Source organism: Vulpes vulpes, chromosome 1 (assembly GCF_048418805.1).
Source record: "Vulpes vulpes isolate BD-2025 chromosome 1, VulVul3, whole genome shotgun sequence".
In the NCBI taxonomy this organism is placed as follows: domain Eukaryota; kingdom Metazoa; phylum Chordata; class Mammalia; order Carnivora; family Canidae; genus Vulpes; species Vulpes vulpes.
This window is the reverse complement of record NC_132780.1, coordinates 192,338,548-192,351,960: the sequence shown is the minus strand read 5'-3', so window position 1 is coordinate 192,351,960 and position 13,413 is coordinate 192,338,548. Positions and strand designations below refer to the sequence as shown.

General features: G+C 44.6%; 1 protein-coding gene across 1 annotated transcript in view; it reads right to left on the bottom strand.

Moving 5' to 3' along the window:
- Positions 1-12,835, bottom strand: part of LOC140597911 (beta/gamma crystallin domain-containing protein 1-like) — a gene marked incomplete at its 3' end in the record, with an annotated part of 152,291 nt that extends 139,456 nt beyond the window's left edge. The window contains exon 1 of the mRNA XM_072749384.1: positions 12,601-12,835. Coding sequence (XP_072605485.1) covers positions 12,601-12,770 — 170 coding nt within the window. The remainder of the gene's footprint in view (positions 1-12,600) is intronic.
- Between the last annotated feature and the right edge of the window lie 578 nt (positions 12,836-13,413).

Here is a 13,413-nt window from a genome sequence, read left to right as displayed (position 1 = left end):
CTTTTATGAGGAGTGAAAAAAATCCTCAACATTTGCATCTCAGATTTCTTTACATACTCTGTGAATCATGCCAGCAATAGGTAGTAAGACTCTGGCTTGTGGAAGAGATTGGAAATCAGGAACAACAAGTTTAGTTAACACTACAGGTATTGAGTCACTGGTTCTTGGCCAAATATCTCAAGTCAAGGGTTCCCAGGAAAAACAAGGGTGCCCCACTGACTTCCCAAAATGTATGAAGTCTTCATTCTTCGAAATTCCCCTTCTCTATCCTGGGGCAAACATTTCAAGGAGAACACTTCTTTTCTGTTTTCATGTGTTTGTTTCTTTGTTGAGAGAGAGAGAGAGAGAGAGAGAGAGAGAGAGAGAGTGTGTGCACGCGCATGCTGGAGCAGGAGAGGGAGAGTGGGGGGAAGGGGCAAAGGGAGAGAAAGAAAGAGAATTCCAAGTGGACGCCATGCTCAGCAGGTGCAGAGCTTGACGCAGGGCTCCATCTCACAACCTGAGATCATGACCTGAGCTGAAATCAAGAGTCAGACCCTTAACCAACCACTCAGGTGCCCCTTTCTCCTGGTTTTTGAAAGAATGACAGCTCTGAGAGCAATAGGTAACTATATCTGTATTGGCTACTTCCATTCTTTAGCTAACTAGCTACCAAACACATGCACACCTTCAACTACTCATTTGGTGAGCGTTAGTTTTCTCATGGTTTGGTGAAAATATTGCCAGCTTTGGAGTTAGAGAGACCTGGGTTCAAATACTGCTCTGTCATTTACTAACACTATCAGATTCCGTTTTCTCAATTATAAATATGGGAGTTACCATACCTACTTAGAGCTATTATGAAGATAAAATGAGATACATGGAATATGAAAGCAGCTGTCACATAATAGGTACTCAATTCATTAGTGCCTTTTGTCTTATTTATTTTTGACAGAAGTTTTCTTGTGTTTACTCTACTGACAAGAGAGGTAGGGAATTCGGTGGCTGAAAAGAATTCTCCTTGCCCATTCCCCCAGGCCACACCCATCTTCCTCAAAAAAACATGCCCCCTCTTTGCCCCTGCAATAAATAAACAAACAAATAAATGTAGAAAGCTCAAAATCAACTTGCTGTTTGTTGATCATTTACTGAGTGACATTAAGACAAAAATTGGTACTCCCTTTTGCGTCTCATCAGCTAGCTTTGTAAATTTGTGGATTTGTAAGCAGGGTCTGATTACACATAGAAAAAAAAAAAACGACCAGGAAACCTGCCCTAAGCAAGGAAGTCAATGCATAAGTTCCTTAGGGGCTTCTCTGTAGGAAGAAAGCACAGGGTGATGAAGGACCCAATGCATCTTCAGCAGTTATCACCTAGATCTAGGGCTGGTTGTCCCCTTATGGGTATGTGTGTGTGTGTGTGTGTGTGTGTGTGTGTGTGTGTGTGTGTATAAAGCTTTTAACAAAATAACAAGGAAGGGTACAACTAATTACCAGCAAGGTACCAGTTACTAGGATTTCCTGGTCAAAATAGTTGAAACTTCTCATAGGATGAAATTGGGACAATCACAAAATGCAAATTGGTAAAAGTCAAAACTGGAGCAAATGCCAGACATTCAGTCGTAGTTTCCTTTTATCTTGAAAAAAAAAAAAAAACCCAAAACCTAGTTTTACACTAGCTTGTTTAAGCATGTTTACTGACACACACAGGAATATAAATGCTCTTGTTTCAATCCAAACTGTGCTCCAATAAGGGACTTCTGATCAATAATTGAATCTCTTCCAGACAAAAATTGTTTTGGGTAGCTAATACCAAAAGAGAATAGTTTTGTAATCCCACCTTGAAGCAACTACATAGTGTTGTTTTGCAGACAATAACAACCTCTCAGTTTGTGGGAGCTCAACAGTGGAGAAGCAAGCCAACATTTGCAAGGCAGTAGAGCCAAGAATAGTTGGCACTGGGGGAGCCTCCACTGCACAAGCTTGGAAGGGGCCAGTTCTTAGGTTTGCACATGGCATTCATGATAAAGGAGGTACTGTATTTCAACACGAATGTCAACAGTTTGCTTCGACTGTCATATCTTTCTCAGACAAGACCAGGCACGTTCAGGGTGGTATGACCATAGACTGTCATATCTTTTCCAAATAGCAGATGCAAAAATAATCAAGCTGTGCTTTCACAGGATATTAACGGATCCATCAGTATTACCAAAACATTTAAATGACAAATTATAAATAAGGTACATGATATGTCATAGCAGCAGCATTACGTCAAGCCCCGTAAAGGGAGTTCTTGCATGAGTACAGTATGGATAGACCCTATAATTTCAAACGGACGTTTTGTTGTTATAAAATACAGCTGTGCAAGTTTAACACTTTTTTGCCCTCTGAAACTGATAATATGCTGTATGTTGATTAATTGACATTAAATAAAATTAAATTTAAAAACAATTTTTTAAATATGAATTCAGATATTTTTAGTGGGGTGGGGTTTTTTTGGGGGGGGGCGGTAGGTAAAATACTAATTATAGAAGAAACTCTGGAAGTATTAGATATATCAGTAACCAGAGTATAGTGTATACACCGGCTAATTAGCTAATAACTCAATCTTGTGATCAATCTCATAGTTGTTGGCTTATGAAATGGGGGGAAGATTTCCAGGGGAATAGTCACCAGGAAGTTAGATGAATCACTTGGGCTCCCGTCAAAGGTAGGTCTAGGCCAGGAACAGGGAGGCACAGTCTATAATCCAAGAGAACCAAAAAAGAATAGCTGCCCAGAAATCAGAAAACCTGTTTTAGCACTACTTCCTTCAACTGCATTTCGTTCTTTGAACTTCAATCTCCTCATCTATAAAATGAGGGCATGGTCTTTCTGCACAGAGTCATTATGAGTCTCAAGTGGGATAAAATATCAGCAATGGTTTATAATCCTTGGAGCGTAAAGCCAACATTGGGTAAAATGTGTATTCAACGTGGGGGACTCCTCAATAATGAATCAGGAAGTAAAACCAAAGGATTTAAGCAGCAGGACTTCTTAGAGACCTAGTGTTAGAACTGCTCCCAGCAGCTCTGCTTGAAGAATTCTGATATTTCCATTTAGCCTGGGCAGCAACTCTAAATTCTAAGGGCAACCTGTCCTGCAGTCTGCTGCCTGTGCCAAGACTTAGGGAGAGGGAGGAGGGTATACAAACCAGGCCCACAGTTTGATTATGCCGTTTCCTGACAAAGTTTGGGCAGATGCCCCAAACACAGGATCTAAACACATTACTTTTGCATTACATACACTTAAGAATTTCTGCTTTAGGGACACCTGGGTGTCTCAGTGGTTGAGTGTCTGCCTTTAGCCCAGGGCATATTCCCAGGGTCCTGGGATCGAATCCCACATCAGGCTCCCCGCAGGGAGCCTGCTTCTCCCTCTGCCTGTGTCTCTGCCTCTCTCTGTGTCTCTCATGAATAAATAAATAAAATCTTAAAAAAAAAAAAAAGAATTTCTGCTTAAAATTTTTTTTCTTCCAAACTTTTAATGTATTTACATTTCTATGAATTTACATATTTTTCTCTCCACTACTTAACACAAAAATTGTCTAATGCCAAAAATTAACTTGATTTCCTATATATTTTATAATTTCTCATTGTGAAACTGAAGGCTTAAATATGCTCATTGTGGGAATATAAAGAAAGCAGCGTTAACTACAGTGATTTCAGTTTGCAGTGATTAACCACGGGACTCAAGACTACCAGCCCCTGACCTTATGGGCTCTGTGACAATGGCTACATTACCATTTCCCACTGTGCCTCATTTTTCCTCAAAATGGGGTTAATAATCGTCCCTACCTCCCAGGGATGTTATGAATTCATTGCAGTGAGTTAATATTTGTAAAACACTTAGAACAGTGTCTGATACATATCACGTATGTTAAATAAACTGCAACTTTCCATCAACCCTTAACGGAAGACAGTGTTTCACAGACCTGGCCTGAAGTTGTTATTCTAAACCAACTGCTTCCTCTCATCCCTTCTGACCTTATTCATCTCTTGACCCCAATCACAAGATAAAGAACCATCCAACTAGAGAATCTAAAGAACTATTAGAAGTTTATGCCACTCCCTATTAACTAATTTGGAAAAAGAAATAGAAGGTATATTACATGTGGTGTACCAGTTGGGCAAATCTCTTCTACAAGCTGTTGATATTAACTTCAGGATGCCATAACCGTAATTTCTAATAAACGAGACTCAGGATGGCTGGTTTGAAATGGCACATAACAATAATAAATACAGACAACAGCCAACTTTCTTCACCACAGAATATCTTGCCAAGCTTAACAGCAACTTACTTTTACTTGTTCAGTTGCCATCATGGGAAGGTAAAAAACAAAAGGCACTTGTTTATTCTGTGCTCATTTTTCTGGGTTAGCTACAGGTTCAGCCTACACTCATCTTCCCTATAACTTGTTGGTGAGAGAAACTAGGGACATCACAATGGACTCTGGATTCTCTGAGCCACTTGTGTATCCTTGGGGTCTCCTGGCACTTTGTCAAAATGCTCCCTTGTTATGAAGGGTCTCTGTCCTTGCTTCCTTTCCATTGATCAGGGCCATCCACGAGATGTTCAGTGCTGTAAAGAAAGCACGAAACAAGTGCTCATCTCTAGAATGAAAACTTCTCATAAATCTGAATCCTTAGAGGTATTTTTATGAGGCATTTGAGTCAGCCCAATGCAACTGTATTTTAAGGGAGCTACAAATGAGCTAATAAAATTCAATTGACTGGCTTTTTCTTACCAAACCCCACAAGTATCAGACATTTATGCACAGTTTATCTTAAAAACTTGCTTTGGGACAAGATTTTGAATTCATATTTCAATTCTATCTTGGGTAAAAGCTGACAATTCATTTTTCTGGAGTTGAATGTATGGAAAGACACCTGTGAGATGTGCCAGGCAATTTTTTTTTAAGATTTTATTTATTTATTCATAGAGACACACAAAGAGAGAGAGAGAGAGAGAGAGAGAGAGAGAGAGAGAGAGGCAGAGAGAGAAGCAGACTCCATGCAGGGAGCCCGACGTGGGACTTGATCCAGGGTCTCCAGGATCACGCCCTGGGCTGCAGGCAGCGCTAAACCGTTGCGCCACCGGGGTTGCCCCTGTGCCAGGCAATTTAGTATGAAAATAAAGATAAGTTGTTTTTAAGGAAGATCACCTTGCTTTGAGAAGATAGGCAATGCTGGACTCTTTGAAAGAGACTTCAGAATCTTTTCACAAAGATTGAGTAGACACAAGTAAGCTCTCTGGATTTGTAAACCTATTTAAAGAATGTTAAGAACCACTTATTTTCAGCCTATAATTTTAGAATGTCAACATCATGTTTACTTAAGATTTCAGCCAAGGTTTTGAAATGAGTATGTCACATTCCAAGCCCAATCTTTCTTCCTAGGTGTCAAAATATGACAGAAGAGCTGAAAATAATATGGTCTTGGGCTCTAGATATTTTAGGAAACTGCAGAAAATTATTTAGGCATAATCCCAAATACATGATTCTCTTTGATTTAAGTGTCACTGCACAGATAAAAGTTTCCATGAGCACTGGATATAGTTTAAGATGATTATAACCTCAAGAAGGTTTGGAGCCTTTGATGGTCTTTATATCAGAGAAGAAAATTTCTCATTAATTATTCATTATGGTAAAACTTCTTCATCAGAGAAAAAAAACTTCTGCTTCTTCAAGATAATCCTTCTACTGACCTCAGTACATTTGATTAAATCTTCTATTTCTACACTTCATGCATCATATGCAACTTTATTCATTTTTACCTGTTTGCTCCATGCTCTACTAATGTGCAAGTTTCTTAGGAGCAGGCATCATCTCTGATTTCACTGTTTTATTTCCCAGTGCCTAATACAGAATAAATGCTCTGTGTTTTTAGTCTATGTGCTGCTGAAGTGAGCACAAGTGCTCTGTGTTTGTTGATCACAAGAAACTTCTCTAAAACTTGATTGATAAACATTTCAGTAAAATGATACAGAAAGGAATTTGTGCCATAGGATAATCTATCATTAATCCTAGAAAAATGATTCTATAGGTCAGATTGCATTGCGTTTCATGAACAAGATCTCTAAAACCTTCTGTACAGTAAATACAACATGAAATGGACACTAAGCAATTATTTTATAAAATATTCAAGGTAAATAGAAATACATACAATTCAAGATTTAAATGGTCTTACCAGAAACAATTTTTCTAAGTGAATAAATCACTTTTTTTTCCTGCATGGACATTCCTGAATCATAACCAATCCATTAAGTGAACTCTAAGACAGAGAAGTGTTCAATGGACATTTTGAAAGAACACTGGGAGTCAGAAAGTGAATTTCAACATCTAATATTTTTGCTGCATTGCTTTAATCATGGGTGAACAGTAAAGCAGTGATTTATTGTCTCTTACAAATAAGATTTATAATTAAAAGCTAAAGAAGAAAAAAGAAGGGGCACCTGGCTGGTGCAGTCAGTTGAGCATCTACTCTTGGTTTCAGTTTGGGTTTTGATCTCGAGGTCATGATCTTGGGGTTGTGAGATCGAGCCCTGCATTGGGCTCTGTGATCAGCGTGGAGTCTGCTTGGAGCTCGCGCTCTCGCTCTCTCTCTCTCTCCCACTGCTCCTGCCCCCTGTGCTTTCATGCTCTCTCTAAAATGAATAAATAAATTTAAAAAAAAAGAAGAAGATGAAGAAAAAAGAAGTGAACCTGAGCCCAGAAGTTCTAAAGGTCTCCAAGAGTGTGCATATCTCTTGTATCCGGACTAAGAAGATCATTACGGAAAGTGTAGAAAGGGGGGGTGCCTGGTGATACGGTGACAGAGAAACAGCAAAGAATCAGCCTCCACTGAACTCAGACTCCAAAGTCACTTCAGGAGAAACTTCTCTAACTCCAAGTATAAAGTTTGCCTCTCCCTTCCCCAGTCATATGTATGAAGACTTTTAAGTCACCGAATGCATAAAGGGCCACCCTTTTATAGACTAACAGGCATATCCAGATTCTCACAGGTACTTCAGGTCTTCACAGACCTGGTTACAACTTCCGGGCCCCTGAAGTTGCTTGACTCCACTTACGATGTGAAAGCATATCTATTAAAGCTGCCACCATTGCCATCAAGACAAGAACCACAGCTATCACGGCTCCTGTCACTCCTGCTTCCACCACCTTTCATCTACCCAGCACCTGCTTTGGGTGAGGCTCTGCACCAGGTGTTTTACAAATGTGATATCTAATCCTCCTAGAGCCCCAAGAGGAAAGTGCTGGCATCTCCATCTACAGGGGAGGAAGCTGAGGCTTAAGGACACTTGGAGCCAAATGGCAGAGGCAGATTTGAAACTGAGCTTGTCCAACACCACTGTCTATGCCTTTTTCCCTGCAGCCTGACCTCGGAGCCCCTATTTATTGGGCATCTGCTGTCTCCCAGGCACAACGCTAGTTGCTTTAAATATATATTTAAACGTCTCAAAAACAAGGCTTAGAGGTGGGTTGCAGATCATTAAACTGAAGGAACTTCCCGAGGAGCACAGAGCTAGTAAATGACAGAGCTCAGATTTAAATTCCTCATTTATCAGTACTGATATAAAAGCTAAATTTTCAAACTCTTTCCTTTGGCATAAGCTTAATAAGAAAGATACCCCGGTGCTAATAGTTTAGATGTGACATTAGATTAAACCAAACCAAACTAGACTTATCTGGCTATGTCCCTTATGTTAGAAAAATAATTCAACCTGTTGAACGTCCTAAACACTAAACCAACCATACAAGACTGAAAACTAGAATCAATGTTAAGTCATGAAGACTAACACTCTACAGATCCAGCATGCTTTCAAATAACATTTTAAATAACTGTTCTTTTTCTAAAGGAATAAAGCAGCAGTTTATCCTCACAATATTCTAGTGAAATAAACAGGGAGTAAGTTGTTTTCTGTTCAGAGAAAGGAAAGGTCCATTGAAGTATAGAAATACAGGACTGTGTACAGTCCAGAAACTTGAGCCTACAAACCCAGACCTGAAGGTAGGTCTCTGTCTACCCAGTGAGGATGCTCTGCCCTCCGACACTGGCTACATTTTCTCTCCAAAGAAAATGAGGTCTGCTGATTTTCAGGGGATTACGAGGCTCCCCACCACTTGAGTTTGGTTCTCTGGCAGAGAGCATTAATGCTCGCTTTCTAGGTTTGGGGTTCAGTTTAGTTTGAGCGTAATAACTTTCACTTCACTGCACTGACCTTTAGCTAAGAGCTAAATAAGGAAATGTAGAAAAGAAAGCACCATTTCCATCACGTAGCAGAAAATAAACACACGAAATTATTACTGAAAAGGAGGTGTAAGCAAGACACCAATGAGGAAAAAGGGAAACAATCTCCCATTTACTAGCGCTGACAATGTGCCCATCGCTATTCGAGCACTCAAAAAGCATTAACTTGTTTATTTTTATAATGACTTTTATTATGCCCCTTTTAGGGATGAGAAAACTGAGACACAAAAAGGTTAATAACTTGCCCAGGATGACACAGCTGTCACAGTAATTCAATGAACAGGGATTTAAACCCAAATAGAGAATCCATGCTCCCGAGTAAACTATTTAAAAAATGGAGTATCATTCAAAACGTCATAAACGAGTGCCACTAACGCTTGCCTAAGAAAAGTCGGGCCACAGCTCACCATGCCCCATTCATGTCCTCTCCACTGGGCCCCCTGATGGCAAGAGAATAACGGACAAGACAGGAGGTGGGCTGCTGAGGAGGGAACAGCCCTATTTCTATTAAAAAAAAAAATAACATTAATAACATGTTTACCAAGACCAAGCTGAAAAAAAAAAAAAACACAAGGGTGAATTTTAGGAAGAGAGGCAGCTGTGTTCAATTTTACATAAAGAGAATGACCATCATTGATTTTTAGAACATCTACACTAAAAGTTGCAAATATTTGCAGAATACAGAAATCTGACCTCAATAAACTTTAAACCATCATTGGCGGGATGCCTGAGTGGCTCAGTGGTTGAGCATCTGCCTTTGGCTCAGGACGTGATCCTGGGATCTGGGATCAAGTCCCACATCAGGCTTCCTGCAAGGAGCCTGCTTCTCCCTCTGCCTGTGTCTCTGCCTCTCTCTCTCTGTGTCTCCCATGAATACATAAATAAAATCTTTAAAAATAAATAAACCATCAATGGAGCAGTAAGCTCTTCGAGGAAGAGAAGCATTTTCCCCCCTTCCAGCCCTATTTTTTTTCTGTTTCTTCCATTAGATCTTTGCATTTACCATGATGATGATGATTTCATACTTACTAAGTTCCTACTTTGTGCCCAAAAGTCTGATACAAGTTTTACATTTAAAACATAAACAATCATTTGAGACTCTCAACAGCTCTACAGAGTCAGTGTCACTGCTTTTCCCATTTTTGAAATGAAGAAACTCAGAAAGGTGGAGTAACTTGCCCAAGGTCACACAGCCAGGATAGAAATTCATTTTTGTTTGCTCTAAAAGCCCATAATATTAATCACGTATGGCCAGCAAAAACATGTGGCCATTGACTGTCCGCTCCTCACACAGACACAAAGGCCACAGGGAGGGCTGCGCATTTTGCCTAGCTCCACCAGCCCGAGTCCTGGACAGAGGTGACTGGACATGGTCAGCCGGCTCCAGAGAGCCACACTGGTCAAGATGGACCAGAAACCTAAGTGCGCTGTAGCCACACTCTTTAGACTAGAAACAGGTACACTCGCTCAGAAGTAAACAAAATATTTAGGAAGATGATCTAACCGGGAAAACATCCCAAAGGCAGACCTGTATGTTTAGTTTTCAGAACATGTGTTAGTACAAAGTTCATCACAGTTCTGAAGGAAAGAATAGAGTGCTTCAAGACTGAGCAACAAGATACTGGAGGAGAGAAGCAAAAGCTCCTGTTTTTAGTCTACAATGTCCTTGGATTTGGATATACCGCCTATAACTGTGTATGATTACATTTTGATAGACAGGAAATGATGGGGGTAAGTCGGATTAAAAAAAAAACATCAAAGAAGGGTTTAAATTATTTATGGAGGTAATAGGAAAAATACTTCAATGATGGGTACATCATTATTAAGTAACATTTTTTAAAAGAAATTTCAGTTGGGGGCACCTGGGTGGCTCAGTTAAGCATCGGATTAGATTTTGGCTCAGGTCCTGATCTTGAGGTGGTAGGATGGAGCCCCATGAGGGCGGGTTCTGCACTCAGTGGGGAATCTGCTCCTCTCTCTCTGCCCCTTCCCCCACACACGCTCTCTGTGTCCCCCTCTCTCTAAAATAAATGGATAAATCACGAAGGAGGAGGAGGAGGAGGAGGAGGAGGAGGAGGAGGAGGAGGAGGAGGAGGAGAAGAAGAAGAAGAAGAAGAAGAAGAAGAAGAAGAAGAAGAAGAAGAAGGAGGAGGAGGAAGAGGAGGAGGAGGAGGAGGAGGAGGAGAAATTTCAATTGGTGACTAAGCACAGTAAGTCTTTCAATAGATAAAAGTATGTTCTATTACAACCAATTATTACCAGGGTTGATAAAAAAAATATGAGAAAAAATAAAAATCCTTCTTTCTTAGCACTCCTCTCCCATCCCCTCAAACATACTTGGACCATCCTGAACCACTTGTGCTTCTCAGGATGTACCATGCTCTCCCCAGTGTTGGGGATGCTCGTAGTGCAATCTCAACCGGGAAGTTGTTGACTCCTCTCCTTTTCTGATTAAACTACTTCAGCATTCCTCCTCCAGGAAGCTTCCCTGGATCCCCTCCTCTGTGCTAACTTCTTTTTTCTCTCTCTCTTTTTAAATATTTTATTTATTTATTTATTTATTTATTTATTTATTTATTTATTTATTTATTCATAAGAGATACAGAGAGAGGGGCAGAGACCTAGGCAGAGCTCCCTGCAGGGAGCCGGAGGTGGGACTCACCCCAGGACCCCCGCATCACAACCTGAGCCAGAGGCAGACCCTCAACCACTGAGCCCCCCAGGCGCCCCTGTGCTAACTTCTATCACAGGATTCATCACACTGTGTACTTGTTGGTCTCCACAAGAAAGTAAGAATTCTTTGATCTCGGGGACCATGCTCATTGTTCTTTTAAATCCCGGCACTTAGCAAAGGTGCCCAATAAAATTTTACCAAGCGAATGAAAACATATTGCAGAATTAAGACTCTCTTAGAAATAAAAGGGAAATCTATCTAAAATGCAAACTTTTTCACTATTTTATTCTGGCCCTCATAGTTCATAGGGTGTGGTTTAAAAATACACGCAGCAGGATTTACTGGATATTGCCAACTGCCCTTCATAAAAAATGTCCTATACCTCCAAACCACGTAAATATAGGGTACTTCAAATCGATCAGTGTTCAATGGATGTATCCATTCAGGTAGTATAATTGAATAATACAAAGTTTCGATCAAAATTTAAGAAGCGCAGTGGCAATCGCATTTCGAACAACCAGGGGCTGCCCGGTGCTGCCCTGGTCTGACGCCCATTCCCGTCGGGGACAAGCCATTCATCCACCTTTTGGTTTCAGGTTCTCCACCTGTAAGATGGGGGTAACCATGCCTGCCACTCGCTGCTTCCTTCGGATCCCGTGAGGTCAGCGGAGGCCTGGGGAAGTGGAGGTCTTCACAGTAAAGGCACCGCTATCAAAACCATTGCGCGGGGGCTCCCCGGGGGGCTCAGCGGTTGAGCGCCGGCCTTCCCCCCAGGGCGTGTCCTGGAGGCCCGGGATCTAGTCCTGGGATCTAGTCCCAGGATCGAGTCCCGAATCGAATCCTGGGATCGGGTCCAGATCAAGTCCTGGGATCAAGTCCCAGGTCGAATCCTGGGATCGAGTCTTGGGATCGAGTCCTGGGATCGAGTCTCGAATCGGTCCCGGATCGAGTCCTGGGATGGAGTCCCGGATGGGACCCGGGTTGAGTCCTAGGATCGAGTCTCGGATGTGTCCCAGATCGAATCCTGGGATCAGATCCTGGGATCGAGTCCTGGGATCGGGTCTCGGATGGGTCCCGGATTGAGTCCTAGGATCGAGTCTCGAATCGGTCCCGGATCGAGTCCTGGGATCGAGTCTCGGATCGTGTCCCAGATCGAATCCTGGGATCGGGTCCTGGGATCGAGTCCTGGGATCGAGTCTCGAATCGGTCCCGGATGGAGTCCTGGGATCGAATCTTGGATCGTGTCCCCGGATCGGGTCCCGGATCGAGTCCCCCATCGGGCTCCGCGCACGGAGCCTGCTCCTGCCTCTGCCTGTGTCTCAGCCTCTCTGTCTCTCTCTGTGTCTCTCATGAATAAATGAACAAATAAAATCTTTAAAAAGTGTGACTCCAAGGTGGATGGCGTCCCTGCCATTCGTTCTGGCCAGAACCCCCCGCTAGGCCTCCCGCTCCCCTCGCGGGTGAAGGGTGTGGACGGGGGTGGGAGCGCGAGCCACACAGGTGGGCGCACGTTCCTCTGGTGCGGGGCCGGGCCGAAGCCCCGGGGAAGCTGAGGCCGCGCTGCGCCCCGTCTGGGCGCCGGGAGAGACGGGCCCTCGCGGGCCGTGCGGGGCGCCCGGGGCCAGCGCGGCAGGGGGGCGGGGGCGGGGCGGCGGCTTACCTGGGCGCGCAGGGGGGCGCCGGCGGCGGGTGCGGGACGAACACCCCGCAGGCGGGCGGCGGAGGCCGCTGCTTCCTCCTGGAGCGCCAGATGCGGAAGGCGGTGGGCTTCTTGGGGGCCCTGGACGGCGCGGGCTCCGCGCGGTCGCCCCGAGCCGGCGGCAGCGGCATCTCCCCGCGCGCCTGCTCCTGCTCCTGCTCCTGCTCCGCCGCCGCCCGGCCGCCGCGGAGGAACATCCCGGGCGCCCGCTCGCCCGCCCCCCGGGCGCCGTCGGTCCCCGCCCCCTGGCCGCGGGGCCGGCCGCCTCCGGACGCGGACGCGGCGCGCGAGCAGCACGGCCCCGGGTCCGCACGCGGCCAGGTTGGCCCCGGGGCGAGCCAGGTGAGGCGCGCGCCCCGCGCCCCAGGTGCCGCCGCCACGCCCCCGGGGCCCGGCCCGGCCCGCAGGGGGCCGCGGGGACAGCGACCCCTGCCGGGCGCCCTGGGCACTGCGTCTCGGAGCGCGCGCCGCCGCCTGCGGGCCGGGAGCCGGGGCTGGGCGGTGGCGTCGGGGGCCTGGGGCGCGGGCGGCTTGTGGGCCGGGGCCGGGGTCGGGCGGGCACGGCGAGGGGCTTCCGTGAGCCCCGCCAGGAGGGCGGCAGAGGCGCACCCCGTGGCGGGGCCACCTGGCCTTCGGGGGGCCTGGGCCATGTCCCACGCTCGGAGGCCCCCTTCCTTCTTGCAAAACTCCTCTCCTCCAGGGTCTAAATAATTCCTTCGTATCTGCGGCTCATAACGTGCAAAAGGATAAAAAAACAGAAGGGATTAGGCATTT